Source organism: Plectropomus leopardus, chromosome 3 (assembly GCF_008729295.1).
Source record: "Plectropomus leopardus isolate mb chromosome 3, YSFRI_Pleo_2.0, whole genome shotgun sequence".
Lineage (NCBI taxonomy): Eukaryota > Metazoa > Chordata > Actinopteri > Perciformes > Serranidae > Plectropomus > Plectropomus leopardus.
In genome coordinates this window covers 30,122,073-30,149,736 of record NC_056465.1, presented here as the reverse complement: position 1 = coordinate 30,149,736, position 27,664 = coordinate 30,122,073, and the positions used below count along the sequence as shown (strand labels likewise).

At 37.2% G+C, this 27,664-nt stretch overlaps 1 protein-coding gene across 1 annotated transcript; it reads right to left on the bottom strand.

Annotated features, from left to right (window-relative positions):
* Positions 1 to 904: 904 nt before the first annotated feature.
* Positions 905 to 22,643, bottom strand: fam20b (FAM20B glycosaminoglycan xylosylkinase). Its single transcript, XM_042512099.1, has 8 exons — positions 22,488 to 22,643; positions 21,519 to 21,766; positions 20,489 to 20,575; positions 20,297 to 20,406; positions 13,505 to 13,676; positions 9,216 to 9,407; positions 2,774 to 2,833; positions 905 to 1,781 (listed from the first exon to the last, which is right to left on the bottom strand). Exons 1-8 carry the CDS (start codon positions 22,614 to 22,616, stop codon positions 1,550 to 1,552), a joined length of 1,230 nt encoding a protein of 409 aa, XP_042368033.1. The 5' UTR covers positions 22,617 to 22,643; the 3' UTR covers positions 905 to 1,549.
* Between the last annotated feature and the right edge of the window lie 5,021 nt (positions 22,644 to 27,664).

Below are 27,664 nucleotides of genomic sequence, written 5' to 3'. Positions count from 1 at the left end.
CAATGAAAGTGCGACACGTGAGTCGGAGGAAGGTACAGTCTTGAAAACAATGAGAAGAACTCCCGCACACTGTTTCACTTACAGATGAACAGCCATTAGCGAGACGACGTGCAGGAGTTCTTCTTATCTGCATAAACGAACCTCTGAAACCAAACCATGATTTAAGCTTGAGCCAAAAATCACAATGGCATGCTGCAATGCACGCCATTCGATGGAAACAATCTCAGGTCCTGGCAACAAGTAAAACCACGCAGACACGTTTGTGATCACATCTCCCACCCACTGAAAGGAGTAACTGTACCCTTATATTTGAACTAAATTGAGGCTACAAGAAGTGATTCAAATTTGAAAAAATGAAAGTTTACAGAAAGTGACACGGTGACAGATGAGAACTAGTTATTATAAATTCAATGTCATCTACAACCACTGTCTTTCAGATATGACTTGTAGCACATCTCAAAAAAAATCTGACTAAAATAAAGATATCCAAACAACTAAAAGGGACTAAAGTGAAAGTCCCTTTCAACATAAACACTGCACCGCATCAAAAGCAAATGTCTTTTTTTTATAGTAGCAAGCTTTGTGCTTTTCTTTCCAGAGGTGAACACACGGAAAGAGATGACTGAGAGAGAAACACAATTAAATAGATCATAGTTTAATACTGAAGATGAACCCACACACCCGTCCTCTGTGTCCCCTCACTTCAAGTCAGTCAAGTCAGTAGCTTTTCTTATTTACGGCACAATGTGGTGCTCTTCCACACACACAAACACACACGAACACACACACACACACACACACACACTCTTTCTCTCTCTCTCTCTCTCTCACACACACACACACACCCTTAAGTTTATTTAATATTATAATCCACAAATTTATATTCTTTCGTCTCATAATTCTATGTCACTACTTAGTTAAATATGTACACAATAATTAAGGAAGGGCGGCCGAGTTAATTCTCTTTTCCCTCAAATAAAATTTCAATTTCTGTTCGAGAAAAAAAAAACCCCCTTCAATTCTAAAATTGATTTAATTTCCTGTTAAACAGGATCGTAAGCTCCAAACAGCCTAAAACACGGCTGTACAGTGTTTTTCATCGAGACATTGGTGGCTCATTTTCACCGTCCCTCCTGCCCCCTCGAGTGTCTACGTCCCTCCGAGCTCCATCTTTTCTCCTTGGTCAAGTCTCGAGGAAAAGCTGGACTGGGAGGGAGAATTTGGCACAAGTTCGGAGCGTCGTCACAACCAGGAGTAGTAGAGAGAGAGGTTCTTACAGTAGATACCGTCCTATAGTGTACAACAGTCCTGAGAAAAAAAGTTTTCTGTGGTCGAAGATGGCACCACTTTGAATCCACCACCCCCGCCTCATCAGAGTGACAAAGAAGAAAAAGAACCAGAGAGGAAGAAATTCACAGTCGTTGTTCCACCCCGTCAATCCACTTACTCACTCTGCATCTCTTTAACACCAGGACCGGCTCCTCTTCTCCGGGCTCCTGAATTCAGTCCTGGCTGCTCCTTTCCTGCTGATTTCTCCTGTCCTTTGTCTCTAAGGGTGTGGGAGGTTCATTCGGTCCTCTATCAGAGTGTTGTCGGGGCCCTGTGCTTCCATACACTGTTTGACAGTTGCTATGATTCCAGATAGACGCCTGTCCAGGGCTGCGAGGTGTGGCTCAGCCAGGACCGGGTGGATGGGGTCGAACGCCAGAGCCTGCCGCATCGCTGAACTCAAAGCTCCATTTCGCAGCAGGTTTAACCTGTTCCACGTGGACACACGAACCCTGACGGACAGAGGAACAGAGATAAGGAGAATGGGAATCCTGGAGTATTCTGGGAGCGGCGGCGGTATCTCTGAGGGTCTGTAGCTATGGTGGCTGCAAGTCTAATCATCTGTCATGTCATGTATAAGTAGACCAAGTATATTTTAGAATAGATTTTAATGTTCTTTTACTTTTTTTTTTTTTTTTTAGCTCTTAATGGTTTGGGACCGGCCTACATTGCAGACTCTCTGTCGATCTATAATCCTTCACGAGCTCTCAGATCTTCTGCTGCTGGGATTTTAAATACACACCGTTACACACACAAAAAGCACAGCTTTCATTAAAAATCCTCCAAAATCATGGAGTACCCTTCCACAAGCTACAAGAGAAGCGGGCTCTGTGAACATTTTTAAACGACAGCTGAAAACCCTTTTGATTTAGTCTGGCTTTTCATTAATGTAATTCTTGTAATTACTATTTTATATCAACTCTCTAATTTTACTATTCTTACTAGTCTCTGTACTTTTTACTTTTACTTTTATATCTCGTTTATCAGTCTGTCTTTTCATTGTCTAATCTTGTTGTGCTTCTTTGTGTTTGTTTGTTTTTTTTAATTGTGAAGCACTTTGAGCAGCATCCCTTTTATAAAAGTGCTCAATAAATAAAGTTTACTATTATTATTCATAACTAAGTAAGCCTTCTTACCTAATATATCAAGTTTGTTTGAATCTCACCCCTCTTGAATTTAGCTGTTTGTTTACTTTTCTCACTTCTGTTTCTCTTCTCGAGCCGAACAATGTCACGCTGAGCAGTGATTTCATTTGCCGGTGGGCTCTGCCGTCAGTGGATAAAGAAAGGCAGAGGGCAAAAGGTTTGGGACACACTGCACTGACCAGGGCGACAGATGCTTGGAGCCCTACATCCTTCAGTCTGGATGATGACACATTTCCATTCCCTGTTACGATAAATAAAACTATCATAAAAATCAAGAATTGAGATTTCTGAGTACTCACATGCAGCACTGATAGAGAGGTGCGAGGATACTTCGCTCATCCAGAGCTGCGTTCCCAAAGCTGCACACAGAAAAAAAAACAGAAAATAAAATTACAAATTAAGACTTAAGTAAAGCAACTGAAGCCAGAGGCCTGTCTGCACTGCGGTAAGGAGAAGCCATCAAAGTGCATTAGCCACACTCTGCTGGCCATGGCACTGTACAGGACTGCACACACACCCCGAAACACACTTTCAAAATCAATGCGGGCAACACACTCCACTCAGCAAGAACTATCTGAACCAGAAGAGAGTTTCTCTTTCTGTTGCGTGGATTTCATTTTTGCCACAACAGCAGTTTCCCTGTTATCTGATGTACTCCTCTGAGGAGTCTGCAGATTTAAAATCAAGATAACAAACATTCAGAAAAAACATCAAATAGTACTGACAACAAACGCAATAAAGACTTTTAGTTCTGTTCACAAAAAATTATGACTAAAATGTTCATAAACAACCTTTTCTTTCATGACTAAAATGGGACGCTGGCGAGAAAGCACAGGCGTTATTAAACACAAACTGTGAATACATCAACATGCAATATTGTTGCTGAAAAGACATATTGGAAAAACGCTTTGTTGACAGGTTAGACGAGTTCATGGAAAAGCATAAATTGTTGTTGGACAGTCGGATTCAGGGCAAACAGGTCAACATTCATGGCATTAATGGAACTAACAGAAGAAATAACCAGTTATATGGACAACAAAGTAGGCATATCAGACGGTTTAAAAATATTTTCTTTTTGTGAAGCATAGAAATGAGGGCTGGAAATGTAAGCACGCTAATGGTGGTGATGTTGTTAATGGTTTTCTTTTTCTATAATGGGATAGTGTTGTTGATTATTTCTATGAAGAGCATGAACAGAGTGGTTGAGGTGTGGGCATGACCACTTGGGCATAAAGTAGATTCAATCCAATTCAACTAAAACTGCTCACAACAAGGTCTGTGGAGTATCTTGAATAAACTGGTGATGGTTTCTGGAAAGAGAAATACTGTTGAGTTTTTCTAAAGTATTATTTTAGAGCTTTGAGAGCAGACATATCTCCAACATTCGGAAACTCGCACTAAAGCAATCTAGATTGATAAATATCATTACACATGAGGAGAATATATAAAATATTAATAATAAAATATGTATTTTTGATTTTGGGCTGACCTTTCCCTTTAAATCTCAAAAACACTGACAGTGTGAAAGTGTGTCGGAGGAAGGTGCAGTCTTCAAAAAGATGAGAACTCCCGCACACTGTCTCGTTTACTGCTGATACCAACCTCTAATCAAAGTTTGAGCAAAAAAACACAGTGACACGCAGCAATGCACGCATTTTGATGGAAACAATCTCAGGTCCTGGAAACAAGTAATTATAAATAAAACCATATCTTTTCAAACAGTGCATTCGAACAGTGTACTGCAGCGCTCAGGTCCAGTGTGCAAATGTTAGTTCATGTGTATTCATTACAGGTAAAGCAGAAACTGTTGCTACTTCCTCTCAACCAAAACCATTTTCCAACATTATTGACATTTAGCTTTTCTTTAGTTTGTGTTTGGTGACGTCAAAATGTGCTCGTTTATTTGGTTTGTTTTTACAGGTAAAAGAACAAATTGTTGCTACTACCTCTCAACCACAACCATTTTCCAACATTATTGACATTTAGCTTTTTTTTAGTTTGTGTTTGGTGACGTCAAAATGTGCCCACACATCCCACATTGGCATCAGTTCAAATCAGGTCGTCTGAGTGAATGATTTCCTTGAAGTCCATTCTGAAAACATGCTTTTATCTGATTTTCCCTGATTTTCCCCTGTAACTGTAACATAATAACAGCCCACAAACATAATACAAATCTGCAGCTTTTAATCTTATAATCCCACAAATGTTAGCAAATAGCAAATTTGCCTACTACAAATATAATGTGTAATATGGCTGACAGTGGACCAAACCCCTGTGAGAACCACTGTCTAATGTCTTTAATTAGCACAAGTGTTTTAGTACATATTCGTATTGAATTTGAAATGATAGAGATTATTTGTGGAGAGAAAATCTATTTTTTTTTCCAGTTAGGGAGGATCTAGACCCCCTGTGATTTCCACATGTGCTACAGTAACCACTGCGCAAAATAAACCCAGACACGGTGATGAGAAGCACAGAAAGTTACACTTCTTACAAAATGAATACATTCACACACGTGTTTGTGAGAAAGTGAGAGAGAGAGAGAAAGCAAAAGAGAAGGTTAAAAATGCACTTGTTACTGGCACATCCTTTATTGCATGCAATGTTTCGGTAAGTTTTGGCCACTTTGCCCAAGACTGTGATATTTTCCAATGAGCTGAGTCAAGCCCATCGGCAGGTATATAGTATAACATAACATAATTTTTGATTTTCATATTACATTTCTGGGAATATTCTGAAAACTGAAATATTTCACTTTACCACAAACATAACAGATTCCTGCAAATGTAATAGCTATTACATTTGTGGGAAATGTATTACATTTGTTGTTTTTTTTTTGTTTGTTTTTTTACAGTTGTGGGCTGTTATTACATTGTCAGCTGTTGCATATGTGAATTTTAATTTCCTTTAAACCATCTTTTATTTCCATTAAAAATTTTCTTTCTTTCTTTCTTTTTTTATTAGTTTTTATACACCAAGTAGTATTTTATGTTTTCTTTAAAAACCCTGATAATCAGTATTTTAAACAATGATTTGGAAATGCACTCTATAATTATGTTATCTTCTGTCTATTTTTCATCTGCTCTTGTTACAATTTAAGTGATTTTGTGTGTCAGAGTTGGTCCTCTTGGTTTACTGCATGCACTGAATTGCTTTAACTGCTACAGTAACCACTGCAAAATAAACCCAGACACGGTGATGAGAAGCACAGTAAGTTACACTTCTTACAAAATGAATACATTCACACACGTGTTTGTGAGAAAGTGAGAGAGAGAGAGAAAGCAAAAGAGAAGGTTAAAAATGCACTTGTTACTGGCACATCCTTTATTGCATGCAATGTTTCGGTAAGTTTTGGCCACTTTGCCCAAGACTGTGATATTTTCCAATGAGCTGAGTCAAGCCCATCGGCAGGTATATAGTATAACATAACATAATTTTTGATTTTCATATTACATTTCTGGGAATATTCTGAAAACTGAAATATTTCACTTTACCACAAACATAACAGATTCCTTTTTTTTTTTTTTTTTTACATTTGTGTTATTACATTGTCAGCTGTTACATATGTGAATTTTAATTTCCTTTAAACCATCTTTTATTTCCATTAAAAATTTTCTTTCTTTCTTTTTCTTTCTTGTTTTATTAGTTTTTATACACCAAGTAGTATTTTATGTTTTCTTTAAAAACGCTGATAATCAGTATTTTAAACAATGATTTGGAAATGCACTCTATAATTATGTTATCTTCTGTCTAGTTGTCATCTGCTCTTTTTACAATTTAAGTGATTTTGCGTGTCAGAGTTGGTCCTCTTGGTTTACTGCATGCACTGAATTGCTTTAACTGCGAGGTGGAAATTCTCCACCTCGCAATCGCTGCCACTTTAATAAGATCGTGTGTCCATGAAAGCGTTTCTCCTCTGAAAACAGCAGCTCTTGTGGTTCACACTCATAGTTGTCCTCTGTGACAGTTTGTCTTTGTGGTATTTGTCCCGCCTCTTCTCTACTGTGATTGGATGACTAATGACATTGACCAACGTAGCATTTTACCAAAAGTTAAGCATTTTTAATTGAAAAAAAAAAAACCCTGATAAATAATAACAGAAGGCATTCAGTGTCAGTTCAAGGCTGGATTACAAAGCCTCTGAGGGGGAAACAATCACACTGGAGCAGCAGGATGCTAACGTTAGCCTCTGGGTTAAAAATGTATCTCATGCACGCAGCTTTACAGAGATATTTAACATTTATAACATTATGCTGTATATGATATCTTCAACCCCAGAGTTAACTTCTGTAAAAATTTTTTTGATGATTTTTGTCATCAGTCCTGTTCAACACTTAGCAGCCAGACAGGCTTGTGCACGTTAAAAATTATTCAATATGAAAGTATTTGAATGTCATCATGTATACTAATAATAACTGTGTGAATGTATGATTCAACTGTGGTCATAATTTACTTTTGGAGGCTTCAGAGTCCTAATCTAGAGATAACGTGCAGTATTTTTTCCCCCCATTGACCAGTTGAATAGATTAAATAGAATTTAAGTCAGATTTTCTACCGTTGATTTCAATAATTCTTGTCAATACTATTTCGCTGCCTTTGTTGAACACTTTGTGACACTGAAGTGGAAATGCGCTCTATAAATAAAGATTATATTATCCTTTGTCTGTTTGTCATCTGCTCCTGCTACAGTTCAAGTGATTTTGTGTGTCAGAGTTGAACATGCATTGAATTGCTTTAACTGCGAGGCAGAAAAATATTGAATAAGTACAAAGAATACTTTAGGTAAGATGTGACTGGCTGATTTACTTTTAACTACTCTAAAAAAAAAAGAAAATAGCTTGACTGAGGGAAATGAATTCTCAGAATACACAAATATGATTAAGATAAAGTCCGTTAAACATTAATGATGCTGGTTTTGGTCAATTTTTCCGTTTATTGACTGACCCTGATGTTCGTGTGATGTGACACTGACAGGTAGGACTGTCTGACTCAAGTTTCAGAAGCAGTGAGCAAGAACCTGCTGCTGCTGACTGAACTTTAAAGCCAGACTCAAAACAGAAGTCCCAGATTTGTGCAAAAAATATCAAGAAAACAAAAAATGACATGATGCCACTGAAAGGACACTTAATGTGCACTTGCTGTTTTGTTCAATAAAAAAAATATGTGAAAAACAAAATCATCAGCAGCTTAACTGGAAATAACAGCTATTATTTTCAGTTCTTTAAGTAATTAAAATAAAAAATGTTCCACTTATGGTTTTGATCATCAAAACCAAAATAACATCAAAGAGGGAGTAACGGTTGACTTCATGGAACTGGATGTGCAACATGACTCAGCTATAAACCAGTTTCAGTGGCGATAAGTGGATTCCTGAAAAGATGGGCAAGCGGGGAAATGTCAAAATAAACCCCTTGAGAATGAAAATTAGACTTCATATAAACAATTTCTACAGGCCCAGACATGTAACTTGATAAGGCTAAAATTTTCCAGTAAGTCAACTGATTTATTGTTAATGTAAATGATGTAGGCAAATCTAGCTCATTTCCATATAAACTGACAATATTTGTTTTTTGGAAAGACAGTAATTCAGACACTGCTTCTGAACCGGTGTGAGTAAGAAGGATATTCTGGATCTTTTGTGGTGTGTTGTATGAGGTACTTCTCTATAGTCAGTGTGTTACATACCGTAGATTTCGGTCTGCACGCACCCAGCTTGGAGAAGCAGACAGGAGCATGGAAACAGAAGCTGAGCAATGTACTGCTGCGCACGGAGGCAGCAGCAAAACATATTTCAGACACCTATAAAAATACTATCAGTTTAAATGTATGCTATATTTAGAATATTTTTACTGCTTTCACTTGCAATCAGACAGTGATTTCAGATGGGGAACTGAAACAGTTGCATCGCTCTCTACGAAGCCATCAGACTCCTTTGACAAAATAAGTCATATAACAATGAGTAACACAGGAGCTGCTGGTTTATCACTGCCTCGATCCGTTAGTTTGATTGTGTTTTTGTGTGACTTTGGTGTTGAAAAGGAGTTTGTTCAGATTGACTACAGTTACACAATAACTTGATGATTGATAGAGGCACAGGTAGACCAGCAGCTCCTGAGTTCAGCGAGCTTAAATTACTGCTTTTGTTAAAAAGTTTGTTTGGTGGCTTTGATGAAAGCATATCGGGAGCTGAAGCTGTTAACAGTTTCACCATCAAAAAGGGCTGTCTGCTTCTGCTTCGTACCGCCGGATGTCAAATGTATGTAATACACTGACTTATGGGTCAGTACCTCATACAACCCACATCAAAAGATCTGATCTATCTCTTAAAGACCTTGTAGATGAGTAAAAAAGTATGTTTAATTTAAAAGTAAAAGAATGAATAAAAGAATGAGTAAAAGAATATCCAACTCTTCGTGTCCAAGCAAAGTGTTGGTATTTGACAACCTGGGAATGAGACTAAACTGTCTTTCTCCAGAGTTACATACAGCACTTTTAGGGAAAACTCTCAATAGATTTTATAACCATTTTAGTTTTCTTGTTTTAGAAAAAAGCTCAGATGTGTCGGAAAAAGTCTTAGATGAGAATTTAAGGGTTTCATGTTTTTACTGAAGTTTTGTTCCTTTGATTTATTCATTTTGTTGTTTTTATTACCGAACTCCAAAATAGTAAAAATTATGGTATAAAAAATTATATATATATATATATATATATATATATAAAAAAAATGTTACTATTACTCACCTCTTTGCGTTGTCGAGAAGGATGAGCATGCTGGCGCCGCCGTCATCCTGGAAACTCTCATAGTGATGACGATCAGCGTTCCCAATGAGATAATCAAATATGGCCGTGTCGATGACGTCGAGCAGCCTCGGTCCTGCATCGTATGGAGGCATTTTCTTCACCGCCTCGCAGTAACTCTCATCATACTCCCACCTGGATGATCAACAAACACACAAACGCACTGAAATCAGATGAAAATCAAACCTGTAAACAGGTAATGGTTTGTTAGCGTGCAGACACACACACACACACACGAGTAAATCACCGCCACTCGCACAATTACTCAAAAAGTAGATTTTATGAGCAGGTAAAATTTATTTCCAATTTTGACGCTGATAAAATCAACTAAGTCTTTCAAAATGACGTGTGAGCGCAAACAAATGTGTGAGGTGGCATTTGCGTGTGTTGCATTCAGTGTTTTTGATTTTTGTTTTGTCTGTGTGTGTTTCTTCATGTACCATACTTCTGTGACCTTGCTTTTCTCTTCATCTAACTACGTCCTCCCTACACTCAGCAGAGACGGCTGACTCTCGTGATCTAAAGCCAACCTCACTTGAACAGACCAAGCATCTATTTATCCATTTTATTTTCACACTATTAAGACATTCTTCAATCTGCTGTCACAAACAGGATGCTAACACAACGCGCACACAACACTGCTTTCCTCACCTCAACAGTGTGTGCATGTGCGTATATGTGTGTGTGAGAGAGAGAGTGAGAGAGAACGTGAAAGAGACAATGCCAGTAATATGTAATCTTACATATCCTTGAAAATCCCTATGAAATGTGACTGAACTTCTGCAACAGGAAAGATCTGATTTCATCAGGAGTGCTCAGCAGGGAGCATAATTACTGCTGAGCTCAGCAAGGTTTTCCAGTTACATAGCTTTTCTGCATGCGTATTCAGCTTTAACTCTGTCACACACTCAGGGCGCAGTTTTCCCAGCAGAACTCTGCACTGTCACGAGATGAACAACGTTGTCCACTTCAGCCACCAGTGCTGTTAATATTTTTGGCTGATCAGTGTGTATTCTGTGTGGTCCCATAGTATGCACATGACTGTTGTTCACCATGTGTCACTTAACTCAGTGTACCACATAGTTCACAATGTTCCACATAGTTCACATTGCTCACAAAAATTCAATGTTGTAACAAAAGCAGAACGGCACGCCATAATGCAATCTCTTATGAAATCTGCTACTTCTTTGTGGTAAAGAAATATTTGTCAGCAATAATACTTCCTCATCAGCACAGTTCCATCAACACACTTACAGACAATGATGTTGTGAAAACACTGAGTGATCATATTGACATCCTTACTGATAAACTGAGAACAATAACTGGTTTTTTTCACAGGAATAAGAACCATTTCCCTTTTTTGTAAAGAAAAAGAACAATTGAATCACTTGTTTTTTAATCTGTTTTAGATTATGGGGATGTCATTTAAGGAAAAGCTGCTGCCTCAACATTAAAGTCACTGGATGCTACATATATCCAAGCCCTTAGGTTCGTTACCGGTGATCCTTACAGCACCAAACACTGCCACCTTTATCAAAAGGTCAGCTGGCCACTTTGGCTTTTTCCTCCTTTTTTAATTTGTCTTGTGATGTTGATGGTTTGTGATGTGTTGCTTATATAGTGAATCTTGTGTGTAGTGTTGTAATGTTGTAAATAAATAAATAAATAATCTTAAGAAATCCCTCTGTCCATAGTTGTCATCGCTGCAAAGGCATTTAAAGACTTGCAGAGAGCGCTCCTGTGGGCGGGGGAAATGCAGCGAGCTCATCTACAGATACTGATCATAAGCTGGTTTTTGACAATGTTTGTATAATGACTTGCTCTGCCAGAGGGGGGAGACAAAAGTTTCCCACTCCAGCTTTAATGCTACTCAGGAATAAAATGTAATTCATAATGTTTTATTTTATGGGTAATAATTTTGGAGTGTTTTGTAATAATTTCCTGGGAAGGCAACATTAATTATTATTAATGATTGCAGATGTAATAGGATTATACTTGATGGAATCGCTCCATTTAAACTACAGTAAATAATTAATGTATTGCTTTTTTCAGTTATTATTGGAAATGTGATTCTTCAGAAATGTTGAATTGTACTGTGGAAAAATTTCACATTTTTCATTTTGAGTGGCACTGCTGTACTTTGTAGGGAACACTTGAAACTAAAACTAAACGCACTTGGACAGTATTTTATGAATTGAACACTCTCTCTTATCAATTATAATAAACTTATATAATTATTAGCATGTTCTTCATGGGACACATCTTGCAAATAATTAAGGAATTAACAAACTGATAATAAATAAGATGCTAAAATATTTTGTTTAAAACAAGTACTGTATTAAACCGTCAAGCATTTTCTACTGTTGAACCCTGATGAAGACCTTGTGATGAATTGATTAATTAACAATTGAAAGTAAATGAATTAAATCACCTTTTAAATGATGAATTAATAAACTCAAAGTTATGTGCTACAAAGCAATAGAAATGAAGCCTGAATGGAAGTGATGAGTTCTCTGTACTATCACTTTGTCAGTTATCTCATCTGCCTAAAACACACGAGGAAGAAGCGTCCATGGCAGCATGGGTGTTCAGTGGTTCAATGTTTTGATGCTGTTAATAGAATTTTTATCATTTTGAACAGTTTTTTTATATTGAACCAGAGGGGAAAAAAACAACTTCAAATCAAGTTTTTGATGATGCACTTTAAATTACCAATTGGAAAAAAAGGGCTCTAAACTATGAATTCGGAGAGAATTCTCATTGCTTTAATTTGTGATATTAGAAACTTTCACTGTGCTGCACACACTGCAACCACAGCATGGGCATCACTTATCACTCATAAAATGATAAGATCACTGCAAACTCGCCACATACCCCCTCCTTCAGTCATCCTCCCACCTCAGGAAGCCTTTCTCGGAACAGAGTAGGAGTGTCTTTGCTCTTTATGATTAGGAAAGTACAGGTCAGTCTTTTAATAACTGTGGTCCTAAAATACCATCACTATGGAAAAGCTGTTGATGATCACTAGGGTTTGTCCCAGAAATGTTGTTAGGCCAGGTGGGGGCCTTTTTTGACAGGGGCCAGTGAGTCACTGTTTTGATTTGGACATTCAATTAAAGACAGTTTTTTAAGTGTAAATGTAATATTTAGTGTCATGTGCATATGAAATATGATGAAGATTTGCATATTTATGAGTGAAAGAAAAAGTGACAAAACTAGAAAAGCTAGAAATGGTCCTGCTAGCTGGTGTGTCTCCTGGAAAACAAGCAGCTGTCATGGGGAGAGACACTAGGTAGGCTTCCATTACAGATTTACAAAACTTAAGCGATTTTTTTGAAAAGTTGATAAAACAAAATTGCAAGATGACTGATGTTATGCGACTTCTCCTTTCGTGATAACATTCCAAGAAGCATGGCGATGGATGTTCAAAACATTTGCAGCTTTATTTCTATTGCAGCCACCGCACTAGCCGTCATTATATCCAATTGTAGGCGACGTGAGCGAGTTGTGCAAGTGATAATGGAAAGATAAGCCCTTCATATCTGGGAGGAGGCAGTCCACGATTGGACAGAGGAATAGTGGATTCAAAACTTTCAGATGATCCGCTCCACTTCTGAAGAGTAATGCGATACAACAACACCTCTTGGAGGGTTTTCAAAATCAAAATGTTTCCATTAGTCGTATTTTATAGTCGCAATTTCAATTTGCGCAATTTGAGGGTTAATGGAAAGCCACCTACAGCAAGTTGCCAAGGACAATGCGATGAAAAGATCTTATTTTAGTGCGTCAGCTCACTCACTGAAAATGCAATCCTCCGCTGACAAATTGTTAACTGTATCTGTATGAACATAAAACAGTCTATCTACAGCTAACAGGTAATGTTATTATTAATGTTGATTCTGGTTAAATTCCCAGCTGCTGCTGCGGCTCATGAGGCTGGCGGCTCTGTAATGTGTGTGTGTGAAGTCAGTTTAATTTTCATCTGCATTCAGTTTATTGTCAGTGGGGTACTTTGCTTTACTCTGGAGGCTAATGTAGTATAAAAACATCTTTAAACACATTATTTTAAAAATCCCCCACTGCTTAGGTGGGGTGGACTTGCAAAACACCGACGGAAACCCTGAGCTCAGCATCAGCACAAAGATGTTTCCTTTTCCTTCTGATAAACATCAGTGACAATTCAGTCAAGACACCGGATTTTCCCTGTGCTTAACTCATTTCTAGACACCCACCTGGCCAGTTTTCCCTCTCTGTATGTGCGTCCCCAGGGGTGTCGGTGTTTCTGCAACGGCCAGACGTCTGGAAGCCAAAGGGTTAACGATCCCTCCATGATCTCTCCCTCCGCACACGCTGGCTCGCTCTCCCGACAGTAATAACACTTTCCATAGAAACATGTATTATTACCTGGAGAGAGAAAGAGAGTAAAGGTACACGAGAAAATAAATCCACCTGACGATAACACCTAAATGATAAAACATAAGAGATGCAAACATGGCATTGTGCGGAGGTTCAGTATGAAACTCTCAACTGAGTTCTTGGGACAAACAAAGTCAATAACGGAGTGAAAAGAGTGAAAAATGTGAAATAACTGTGAAATGAAGCAAATAAACAACTTTAACCCATGACACTAGCCTCGGAGGAACGTGCATTTCCACCATTTGTTCTGTCTTCAAATGTCACTTATGTAATGAAATCAAAGAAACAGACAGAAATCTGCGGACTAAAAATACGAAAGAGACAGACAGACAATCTGAAGGTGTTTAAACAGTATTTCAGCGAGTGGAAGCTCTTATGTCACTTGTTAAAACAAAGTTCAGCTGTCAGAGAACTTGAGTTTCTAAAAATGCATAACTTTAATTTTGAGCATATATGATTCTAATAAATTTCACATTACTCACATCGGACTTGAGCCCACAACTACGTGAGCAATCTGAACTCGATAACAAGATTTATCAGATGTTCAAATTACTGACTTCTTCTCTACATGTGTCGGAGTTTATTTCTAATGTACACCATGCTGCCATTAGTACTCTTTTGCTTTTTTTTGTTCCAGTGTATGTGTTAATTTTTGCTGTAATAGTATGTTTCAATGGTATGTCAGTTCTTGAACCGGACATGACTTAATCTGATCACATTAACTCCTTAGTTGGCTTGAATTATTTTTTTCCCCCCAAAATATGCTGTAAAATACAGCTTTTTGCAATCTTATAGCATATAACATAACACATAAGTTTGTTTTCATACAGAACAAAATAGAAAGAAAAACAGTAGGAAAAAAATACATAAAATAAAAACAAGAATGCTCCTCATATACATTTATATAATAAATGCTAAATATTAGGTATTTAAAAGACAAATAAATAAATAAATAATTCCTACAGGCACAGAATCTGCATGGTCCATAAAAATTTGCCATTCACTTGTTCATGTGATAGATCTAAATCCTTTATATAATTTATAAAGGGACTCTGTATTTTCTCAAATATATGCTGTTTACCTTTTAATACACAAGTTATTCTTTCTAACAGAAGGCTTGATAACATCAGTCTAACCACTTTGTGCCCTTAATTGGCTTAATGAAGCAGAATAATCCTGCTTCACTTGTTCAGTGCAGTCGAGAGATGCTTTTCACAACTTTAATAAAAAAGGAATAGCCCTGCAGTAAATACCACACCTGTTGAACTTTAAATGTTCAGATGTTAGGGAGACTCCCACAGGTGCTGAGTTAAGATCTTTTATGAGGCTGTAAATATCTAATAAAAACTGCATTCGGCTGTGTTAGTGAGAGTCTACACGTGAACAGTTTCTTTCTCCTAATACAGCTTTAAAGTAGAGCAGCAACAATTAATCAATTAGTTGTCAACTTTTGATAATCAGCTATTTGGTTTGAATATTTTTTGAAAAAAATAAAAAGTCAGAATTCTCTGATTTCAGCTTATACAATATGAGTATTTTCTGGTTTCTTTACTCCAATAAACTTAATATTTTTGGGTTGTGGAGAAAAGATATTTGAGGACGTCATCTCTGGCTTTGGAAAACAGTGCTTCACAGTTATTACCAGTTTCTGATTTTCATGGACTGTAACAGAATTACTGCCTGGACCACAGAAACATGTTTCTTGACCTTTGACCACCAAATTCTAATCAGTTTATCTTTGAGTCCAAGTGGACGTTTGCGTCAATTTTGAAGAAATTCCCTCAAGGTGCCCCCGAGACATCGTGTTCATGAAAATGAGACACATGCACGATCACAGTGACCTTGACCTTTGACCAACAAAATGTAATCAGTTCATCTTTGAGTCGCAGTAAACATTTGAAAGATTTGGGATATCATGTTAATGAAAGTAAGACAGACAATGACCTTGGCCTTGACCTATGATCACTAAAATCTCATCAGTTCATTGTTGAATTTGAGTGGATGTTTGTGCAAAATTTGAGGACGTTCCCTAAAGGCGTTCTTGAGATATCAAGTTCACAAGAATGTGATTGACAGGTAACCCAAAATCATTATACCTCCTGCCTCTGCTATTGCCGACGCAGAAACATAGCAACTATTAAATGACCAAAATAATCGCTGGATTAATCGACAATCAATAACCATTGGCTGTAGCCCTTTTTTTAAAGGTTTGGTTTACACGCATTCAAAAGAATATTTTCTTAAAATTACTGTCCAATCAACAATCCAAACAATAGGCTGTCAACATTTTGGACAAAATCGATTAGTGCTGTTATAAACTGTTGACAGTGAAGTCTCTGCAATAATCCAGAGGGAACGGGGACACAGTCTGTGTTCATTTTTTAATGTCATGTTTTAAAATTGTGAGCAGCAAAAAGAAACGAAAAAACATAAGATGTACCATCATTATGGTTTTAATTGTGGTGAATCAGGTTGCAAATTGTAAGCACTTTTTAAAATAAATTATTGGCTAAAATTAAAAATTGATCAATCATTATTTGAGAAAAGAAAATGGCTTATTTCAAACGATACCAAATGCATTTTTTGCCTCAGTCAAAGCGCATAGTAACATATTGCATATATTTTCACAGCATTTCAAAGCCTATCAATTAATTGATTAAATTTCAAATGTTCGATTAAAATCTTAATGACCTTTGATAATTTTATACGCTACACTTTTTCTAGTTATATATGTATGTTGATTATATTTGTTTATGCTGCTAAGTGGAGTGGATTGCAGCCAAACCAAATTTCATTGTGTTGAACATGCAGCGACAATAAAGCATATTCATTTTTATGCATAACTTCATGCATCTAGGAGTAGGTGGTCTTTCGTATTGAGATAACAACCCTTTGAAGTTTGTATTAATTAATCATTCTGTTGAGGACTAAATGACACATCCTTGCAGCTTCCTGTCCTACTGTGAAAGTGCGTTCTGCTCTGACCCTCCGCTGTAAACCACAATTGCAGAGGCCGTTAAAGAGATGAGTCACAATAGGTTCAACACCAGTTGGCGGTAAGTGACAGCTATAAACACATGGTGACCTACAGAATATAAAACATGTGAGGGGCCTAAAAGCTGGTGAATCAGTTTTCCGTAATTGGGAAAAAAAAGCATTTGTGATATGAAAAAAAGAAAATCCCACAAAGCCACAGAGTTATGACAACCTGGTACATCAACCATGATGAGCAGAGGTCACTTGTTGACATTTAACAGTGACTAAAAAAAACCTAATGCTGACATCAGAAAGGTTTTTTTTTTTTTAAATTACCACAACATTAATCTACATATAATTCAAGACTGTGGTTTTAGACGCGCTCCGTACTCATCTACTTAATTCGAAATCTGGTTTAATAAGATTAGATACACTTTATTGTCCACAAGGGGAAATTCTGCTTGAGCAATAGTGCTACATGCAGCTGCAATCTACTTAAAACAATACGAAGCCTACAGGACAATTCAGTGGTAACCACAAAAAAATAAATAATTACACACAAGAAGTAAAATTTTGCACATGGATTTAGGCCTGTCAGGATAACTACTTTGTTTGATGATATGTTGTCTGAAAAATAATTGTGGTTATTGATACTGTTGTCATTTTGAACCATTTTACGATAAAATTATAATATAATGGCATAATAATGCAAGCACACCTTTTCAAAGAGCAATGGGCTTTAAATTCTATAAAATATTCAGACATTGGATTTGAGATATGAAAAACACATATTTAGTATATTTTTTAAAAAGTAATTAACACCTGTTAATTTACACAAAAAAGTATCTAAAAAAATTCTAGTTCCTTTATAGGAGTAGCCCAAAATTACTCAGTTTGAGGCTTGTTGGCCCTCAAGAACAAAACCAAGTGATGCATCTTGTGACTAACAGATGAGCTTAGTGAAGCTTCGGGATTACCGCAGTTACCTCCATAATCAGGCTGCTGTGCTGCCGGGGACGAATGGGCTGGGAGCCGAGCGGTTTGCTGGTGGATTTATGGAGCGGAGAACGAAGTTGATGGAGGGTAAAAGTTGAAAAGACGGATTTTTTGGTTTGTTGCCAGGGGTTAGCAAGATAAAAACTGTCAGGACTGTCAGTCAGTAAAGGTCTAAACCCTGCTGCCATGTTGGCTAAAATACTGGAGACATTTGTATGTTAACAAACACACATGTAAACACAGTCAATGATCACGGTCATGTCTATGTTTCAGGCAATAAGTGTAATAATAAAGTGTACATAATTATTACTGAGGCGGGCCTAAATGCCTTATGAGATAGAAGATAAAGATACACGAGTATTATAAAAATGAGGATAACACCCAGGTTAGGTCACACCTGTCAAACTCACGAAGCCATGGACCCCAAATCCGTTTACTTCAATGTATGTATGTAAACTCATCACCGCATACCAACAAGGCCGATATGAAATAATCACGGCTGCAGCTTATGTTTTGAAACTTATGCAGCTCATGTATTTTTTTTGTTCATCTACTAAGCCTCAGAAAATTAGAAATCACCCATCACTATTTCTTAGAGCATCCAGTGACATCATCAAATGCCCTGTTTTTGTCACTTAATCACCCAAAATCCAAAAATATAAAATTTACAATACTGTCACATCACATTAGAAGAGCTGAAACCATCAAATGTCTTTTTGGGATCTTTACTTGAAAAATCATCTAAACAATTAATCCAGTATAAAATAGTTGCCAGTTAATATTCTATCAATCTGTAAACGAATCAATTTTTGCGATTATTCTTGGCAGCTCTAGAGATATCTACAGTAAATATTTAACAATCTTTGCTGTTGGCTGAACGAGAGGAAAGTTGTGATTGCGGCTTTAAAAGGCAGGGCTGGAAATGTGATTAATTGCCTGGAGCCATTACGAGCTGTAACCTGCATATTTCCTGAACCAAATGAAAAACCGGCTCAACAGGTATCGCACAGAGAAAGGAAACCCTTGAAGTCAGATATAGTACAGATAATACTTATGAAATCAAAACACTGAATATAATATTACAGCCAATGAAAAATACCAAGGACTAGGATGAAGCACTATTACAAACAACATCTTTTAAAATATATGCAATAAATGTTCAGACTCCTTTTGAGAAATATACTGTCAAAATATCTTTAAAAGGGACTTCTTTTAGCTCCAAAGTAAAAGCATATTTACCAAGATCGGTGGCACTAAATTATTTATCCACACAAAACCAAAACACTTTAGATATGATAGAAATATATTAATGCTAAACAGAATCAACATTTGGTTGCGACAAAGTTAAAACCAGTTGAGATATTAATTACCATATTATCCAAACTGCAGGAGCTGCAATTTGTGATAAACCATTATAACCATTATACATGAAGCAGTGTGGTGCTGCAGAGATGAGAGCGGGGCCTTCTGGCCTACAAATCATACCCCAGCAAAAATCATATCTGGTTATTTATTTTTTTTTAAAAATAAAATGCAAAAAATCCCTAATTATCATTCCTACACAACTCATAATGCAATTGCAATATCTGTCAAAATAACACAATATGACCTTTTTGTTTTTGCCCATCATGCAGACCTAATTTTTGCTATTGCCGACACAAAAGAGATTTATCTCTGAGACTGTCGTATGTGCGAAAACATAAATCGAGGCTTAAATCTGAAGGTGACCATGCTTTTGCCATCAGGGCCCCTCGACTTTGGAATGACCTGCCTGAGGAGACAAGGCTGCAGAATCAGTAACTTCTTAAAAAACCGTTTCTTCAGACTTGCTTTTATGTGATGTTGTCTTTTATATTGATCTTTAATTTATCTTTTAACTCATCTTTTTTATTCTGTCTTGACCCTGTTTATTACGATCATTATTATCTATGTTCTGTGTTCACTGCCTCTATTCTGTTATTGTATTTTTCTTACATGTTTCTACCCCTGATATTCTGCCCAATTCTGCTTTAACTCTTTTTTTTTTTGCCTTCGTTCGGCATTATAACTCTGAGGTTTATTGCCTCTGCTTTGCTTTGTCTGTCAAAGCACTTTCTTACTTCTGTTTTTACAGGTATTATTATCATTATTATCATAATTTATGACTGGTTCAAAAAAATGCTGTACTCAAGAATATTATTTTATATACAGTACATATTAGGAAAAAAAGTAGTGTTATTTCTGTTCTTAATTTGCTTGTTTTTTCCTTTTTAAAAATAAAAAAAGAACAAATAAGAGTACTGTTAAGGCACTAGATGAACAAGCAGTACTGGTAAGGGTACGAGTGCCATTAAAAGCTTCCCTTTTATGATGCAACACCCTCAACGAAAAGGACCAGGCAGGGAATATCCTGGTCTACTGTGCTGACTGAGAACGCCAGGAAAAAAAAGACAGTTAAGGTGAGTGAGACAAAGAGTGAGAGGCAGTGAGAGTGACATTGGAATAAGAAAGAAAGTGGACAGATGAGTCAAAATAAAAGAAAATGATTCATACAGTAAGACCGCACGCTCAGTCCGGACCATCTGACAGCACTGACATCTTACTACGAAGTCATATGAGGAGTGTGACAGACGCTGAAAGAGTGGACAGACACTCACCCTGCATGAGGAAGGTGCTCAGAAGCTGGTCTGTGGCCACAGGTTTGATCTCCGTTCGCAAGTTGACGTATCTCCCGACCACGAGAGGCGCTCTCCTGAAACCCAGGATCCTGCAACAGGACACGACACCACGTTACATCGACAGATCCGAGAGGATAAAGGTCAGACACGCAGATAAGGATGTTTACACACCTGTCCAGGTGAAAAGCAGCCACCTCTGCATTGTGTCTATCATAGCCCGCGTACGGCTCGCCTTCGACCACGTAGTCTCTGTTATATCTGCGGAGAGGATACAAGTAAAAAGCCGCTCTTAAAGAATATTATATATATATATATATAGTATTTTTCAACAATATACAGAGGGTTAGGCCATCTATGCAGCAGAAAGACGTAAATACTTTTGACATAGAAAACCTTCAGCTATAATAAGTGATCCTGCTGGTGGGCGAAGTGATGTGTCCTCATACGTTTGAAACAAAAGTGGCGAGACGGACGGCAAGAAGCAATCTTATATAACAGTTTAATGACAAGACAAAACATGTTTCTGAAAAAAAACTGAGGCTAAAAATATGCAACTCAGTAACAGAATCTTGTGCTCCTTGCGTGTGACCAGCGCTGCTTTGTATTGCAGTTTTTTGGGGGGGTTTCGGCCTCTGTTTTCACTGTGCAGGAGGCAGTATTGTAACTAAAAACATATTCAGAAAAAAATAGGCAGTGCAGTAACATAATCTTATATTTGATCATATATTTATCTATATTTGATTTATATTTGATCGGCACTTCCTAATTTTACAGTTTGACTCAAAATTTACTAAGAAATTACATTTTTAAAATTAAAATTTAAAAAAAATCAAAAAACAGAAGAAAAAAAATCAAAATAATAAAAAAAAAAGAATAAAAAACATACCCCCAAATCTCAAAATTATTTAAAAACAATACAAACTAGCTAAAACTTACTAAAACAACTCACTTAACTAAAATTATCTAAATAAATAATAAGAAAAAATCCATAAAATCGCAAATTACATAAAAAAGGAAAGACTTAAATGTTTATCAAAATACTTGCAATTAATTTTCTGATTGACTGATTCAACAACTAATAATTGCAGCTGTACCTGTATAGACTGTTAGGTTATTTTATCTATAACAAAATATTATATTTCATAAACTCATCTTATGTTTCTTTATGTTTTTTGGATTTCAGTCCGAGTTAAAATCTGACCTTTTGGGTTTGAAGACCACTTTCTGTCCCCCGTCCAGCACCAGCAGGGCTTTGAGCTGCGTGCCCTTATAGCCGACATCCGCCCGCTCTATCCTGGCAGTGCTGAGGGAGGTGAGCACAGCAGCCAGCTCCGGGGTCTCCTCAGGGTACACTTCTCTCGGCCCGACCCACTGGCTCGCTATCTCCCACGGAGACTGGAGGGTGTGGGTGAGGCGAGCTCCCCGGGACAGAGAAAGGCCAGCTTCCATCTGTTAAAGGTGGGTGATAATAATAGCACTGTTAAGAATGACTGTATACTAGCTTTAGCCAGTGGTGGAAAAAGAACTCAGATCCTTTACTTAAGTAAAAGTACCAATACCACATTGTAAAAAATATTTTTTACAAGTTAAAACCCTGAAATTTTACTGAAGTAAAAGTATGTCACTATATGCAGGAGAAGAACTTAAAGTAGTAAAAGCACCAAATACATGAAAATCTAAAATAAAATAACAACAAAATACCACCAAACCCTCAAAAATATTATTTTAAAAAAAATCCTAAAAACTCAAAATTATAAGAAAAATAACACTCAAAAATCTCTAAATTATTTAAAGACTATAGAAAACTAGCTAAAACTGAACTAAACTAAAAAATACTTTTTTAATAATAAAAAACACCTCAAAAGCTCAAAATTATTCTTAAAAAAATTAGACTTAACTGTAAGGTAACTAAAGCTGTCAGGTAAATGTAGTGAAGGAAAAAGTACAATATTCCCTCTGAAATGAAGTGCAGTAAAAGTACAAAGGGACACAAAGAGAAAATACTCAAGTAAAGTAAAAGTACCTCAAATTTGCACTTGAGTAAATGTACTTAGTTAAATTCCACTAGTGGCTGTAGCCAATTTCATCCTACTTCATTAATCTGCCAAAAGCCAGCCCCGAAGTTTTAATACATTTTTCAAATAAGACTGAAGATGAATGGCACTCTGACCTTGCGAAACGCTCTGAGATCCCGTCGGCTGGCTGCAGAGCCCTCGCCTCCATCCAGCAGGAAGATCTTGGCCAGGCCCAGCAGGAGGAGCACGGCACACAGCACCACCATGCGCTGTTTGAGCTTCATCTCCACACCGACCTGCCCCGACCCCCTCCTCACCCGACGCTGTGTCTGTGCGAATCCCCCCCTCACCCCTGCTGCATGGCCCCCTGCAACTCCCTGTCACCCGCCGCCCACCTGCCCCGTCAGACAAACTCTTCTGAAGGATGGGGGCTGCTGCGTTATTGTGCTACGATCTGAGCAAACAGGCAGTCACCTGGAGGGAGAGAGACGGAGATGAGAGGAGGCTGGGAGGAGCGGAGCGGAGACAGACGAGAAGTAGAAAAGGGAACAGTGGGGGAGATGAAAATTGTACTGTCAATAATATATGTGGAGAAAACTGATCGATTTGCTGCCCCTCTTGCTCGTTTCCCCTCAGGACAGACGATGACCCAGTACTGCAGCACAGCTGAAGCCTGTCCAGGGTACGTAACTACATCAGGACCGCACAGTCTGCTCCGTGTTAACGTGTGTGTATGTTCGAAAGTACACGCTTTCTAACCAAAGATAGAAAACTAAACAGGCCCTAAGGGCACAGGCCAGGGGCCCAAAGTGACAGGGGCCCCCCTGGCCTTCACCTGCAAGATGACACTCAAATTAACACGTGCTGACCAGAAAGAGACAATGAAGAGATGCAAATTAACTGCATAGAAATACAAAATAACAACAAAAAAAAAGCAAACCCAGCAAAAGAGACACTGCAGAGCGATAAACAACAAAGAAATACACAAAATGACCTTAAGAGACATAAAAGAAGGATTAGGACACAGAACATGACAAAGAAACACAGAGCGATCATAAGCAGACACAAAATGAAAACAGACACACAAAAAATGTCTACAAAGCAAAACAAAAACGACTATAAAATAACTACAAAAAACACAAAATCTTAAAAAAGAAATAAAACTATGCAGAGACAGAAAATGACGAAGAGATACGAAAACACAGTCATAGAGATACAAAACAATCACAAGCAGACACAAAATGACTACACAGCAAAACAAACAAAAACGACACAGAATTACCTAAAAAAAAACTACTACAAAAAGATGCAAAACAACTACAAGAGACACAAAATGACATCAAGGAGATACAAAGGGACCACAAAGAGACACAAAATAACTGCAAAGCAACAGAAAACGATCAAAACAACTTTGAGGAGACACAAAACAACTACAAGGAGACACAAAATGACTACAAAAAGACAAAGTGACAACAAGCAGATACAAAACAACTATGGGGAGACACAAATGACAACAACAACCAAACAGAGACACAATATTACCAAACAAAATAACAACAACAAAACAACTACACAACGACACATATAATGGCTAAATTGCTAAACAAAATGATGCAATACGACTGCAAAAACATGCAAAACCACCACAAATTCTGTTTCCTCTACCCATGTAGAGGGAGAGGTGGTGGGGCCTTTTAGCTCATCTGTGCCCAGGGGCCCATTGGTTCATAATCCGCCCATGCATTAAACTTGCACTGTGAGTAAAATTAACAGCAATGTGTACTTTGACTGTTGACTAAACATGCTGCTAAGAGGCTGCAGGGACACATTTACAGCATTAAAACCTCCCTGTTTCAGTAACTAATAAAATCCCTCCCTGTCCTAAACTGGACTGGATTTGGGAGAAGGAAGGACTCCTGTAAGCTGATGATGGACAGGTAGTCCTGCTGTGGTGCAGAGGAGGTCAGATGAAGTGATGGACCAAACACAGCTCCTCTGCTTTGACTTACATGGCAAAACATAAATAGCCTGAACCTCAGTCATGCTCCATACATGCAAAAGCATGAATTCACCTGCCTGCAGCCGAGCACATTAACAAAATAAGCTGGGGGCCCTGGATGTCAGCTTTGCATGTTGTGGGCTTTTTTATCAAAGCAGTAAAATGAATACGACGTGCCACGTTCAACTGACTGGTTAACGTTAGCAACAACAAATCAAAACTGTGACAACAAGCTCGCCTTTAGCGCGATTAAAAGCTGCTTTTGACACACTCACCCGACAGGTTTGGCCACGCAGGCAATCACTTCAACACAATCGGTCTTTCATGATGCCTTTTTTTAAACACCAGTGAGAAAACGGCTGGTTAACACCGACTGAACCGAAACCGCCTAAAACCTCCCAACGGTAGCTCCACTGAGATGCTTTCCCGTGAAATTACTCCGACATATTTTCCTCATTAATTCACTGAATCTGCAGCGATGTGGTCACATCTATCACCATAACGCTAGCTGCTTAGCAAGCCGTTGCACACCTTGCTGTAGGTTAGCTAGCGCTGCCAGGCCAGCTAGCTCCAGCACGTCGTCTGCTGTTTTTACTGGCTGCCGACCGGAGCTCACTCCCCGTGCGGCCGTGCGCCGTTAGCCGGAGACAAAGTAGCTCCCAAGTGTCCGTAAAGTCCTGCGATATTGAAGATAAATGTAATAAATTGTCCTGCCGCTAAAAGTCACGGTGGTTTGTCATTTTCTGAATCCCCCCGGTTGCTCCCTCTCCTCCGCCCTTTCCTTCGGTTCCTCCTCTGGCCTGCCGTGTCCACTTCCGAAATACTTCCTCCTCGCGCAGGAGCCGCACGAGACCACCAGGTGGCATTACTGCATCACGTGCGTTCACACAGGGCTGCATCGGTTTCTAATGAGCCTGTTAAAAATGTAAAAGTAATGCAATTATTTTAATAACTTCATCAAAGTAATGTATTACATTTGACTGCTGCACTTATTTTCCATGTGCAATTGGTGTAAATATATTTTTTTAAATTGTTGAGTTTGGCCCCTTGTTTTTCTTTAGTTTTTTACTAGTTGGTACTTTTTTTGTTGTTGTTTTGTTTTTGTATTTTTTTTTTTTTTTTTTTTTTTTTACTGTTTGGCAACTTGTTTTTTGTTCTTGTTTTGCTTTTGTATTTTCTTTTCTTTTACTGTTTGGCACCTTGTTTTTTGTTGTTTTTTTTTTAATTTTTTTTTTTTTATTGTTTGGCACCTTGTTTTTTGTTAGTGTTTTTATTACTTTTTTACTATTTGGCACCTTGTTTTTTGTTGTTCTTGTTTTGTTTTTGTATTTTCTTTTCTTTTACTGTTTGGCACCTTGCGTTTGTTGTTTTTTTGTCTGTATGTTTTTTTGTTTTTTTTTTTTACTGTTCTTGTTCATCTTGTTCTTGTTTTGTTTTGTTTTTTTTACTGTTTGGCACCTTGGGCTTTTTTTGTTTTTCTTTAATTACTTTTTTACTATTTGGCACCTTGTTTTTTTGCAAAATATTTGGCACCTTTTTTTTTTTTTAAAATGTTTCTCCTATTCATGTTGTTTTTTTCTTGCTCATCTTGTACACACCTGGCTGCTGTAACAATGCAAATTTCCCCATAGTTGTACATATAAAGGATAATTTAATTTTACCTACTTTTTTATTAAGTTTCCAACAACTGTTTAAACTGGGCAATAAAGCTGTAAAATGTCAAGAAATAGGCTTTGCCAAAAAAAGTAATTCCTGCACAGCAAAAAGATGCAAAGCAACAGAATTTTTTTTGCTCTATCAACAACAAGGGGGAATTAGAAACTAGTCCAAAGAAATATGTCCTTCACTGCCTCATTTTAGTCCAATCAAAACTGTGCTCTAACAAGCTAGATTTGATGCTTATCAAGACCTTTTCAAAACCATTTTTAACCAAATTTAAGATTTTTATTTTTGATAGAACGTTTCTCTTATTCATTACAGGTAAATATAAAGGTGAGTGATAAGTCCTTTACAGAAGTACTTTTTGGTTAATCTTTTAGGTTATCATTTTGCCAACAGATAAGTATTTAAAAAAGACAGTATTAGGTTCAGTAGTGGGTTTGAAGATTTGTCACATCAGAAATGTGACTTTTATATAGCACTTTACTCATTTTGACAAAAATACATTAAAAGATGAATGAATGAATCTAGATAAAATGTTTGTGGCAATAAAGACCTCACAAATTCAAATTTTATACTATTTAATGTTTTGAAAGTCCTATTATTTCTAAAATTAAATGTTAAGACATTTTAGGGACTTTCAAATGGACCTCTGAAAAACACAGTTGGATATATACAACAAGGTGTTTCATATACCCGGCAAATCTTTAAAATTATATCATAAGAAATGTTTTACTTTGATGACCGACCCCTCACTGTAAATGATTCCACATCTGTTCATTATGTTGGAAATAAAAAGCGACTATTGGTGCTGTGATGGATGAGACTGTAACTGCAACCTACTGAAGTAATGCTTAATTTAGAAAAAACAAGCCATCGCAATTCAGGAACTGGAATTAATATTCTTTGGTATTTTGTTAGTAATTTTAGAATCAAACTTTTTGGGTAATATTTGTGTTGTTATTAAGGCCCAGGGCAATACTAATAAAGAAAAAAGCTGACTCTGCAGGAGTTTACTGACAGAAGGTCCCAGTTATTCCCAGTTCTCTGCAACAACTCAAACTGTGGCCTAAACTGACTTTATTTAACGCTATGAAACTGAGCAAATTTGCTTAATTTCATAATTAAATAAATATAGAATAAGAATATAGAGATAAAATAGATACTACTTACTACTACTACTACTACTACTACTACTACTACTACTACTACTACTACTACTACTACTACTACTACTACTAAATAATAATAATAAATAATAATAATAATAATAATGATAAATTATAGTAATAAAGTTTTGGACATTTTACCCTATTTATTAAATCACCATTAACTTCTAAACAATTCTCACTCAATTTTCAGGTCATTTTCTTGTCAACTTTTCCTAATTTCTTGCAATTTGTGTGTCATCTCTTTATCAAATTGCTCAGAGCCTTTTTAGCCATATTTTCTAAAAAAAAAAAATCAAACCAATTTGCCCAGAAAGGCATTTGAAAGCAGCACAAGAAAACCTTTGTTCCAGGTTTCAAAGGGTTAAATAGTACTGAACCATGTAACACAACTAGAGTACAATACACACACTCACTTTCACACATCCTTCCACTCACGTCTATCTTCCTGCATTGCAGATAAACAGTCACAACCTCCAACAGAACAATGAGCATGAAACCGATG

Bases quoted from the DNA above. Each gene is read 5' to 3' on its own strand.
- fam20b (XM_042512099.1), bottom strand. From the start codon at position 22,616: ATGAAGCTCAAACAGCGCATGGTGGTGCTGTGTGCCGTGCTCCTCCTG. The intron at 20,576-21,518 runs GTCAGATTTTAA...TCCTCTCCGCAG, and splicing joins GTGGTCTTCAAACCCAAAAG to ATATAACAGAGACTACGTGG. The intron at 20,407-20,488 runs GTGTGTAAACAT...GTCCTGTTGCAG, and splicing joins GCTGCTTTTCACCTGGACAG to GATCCTGGGTTTCAGGAGAG.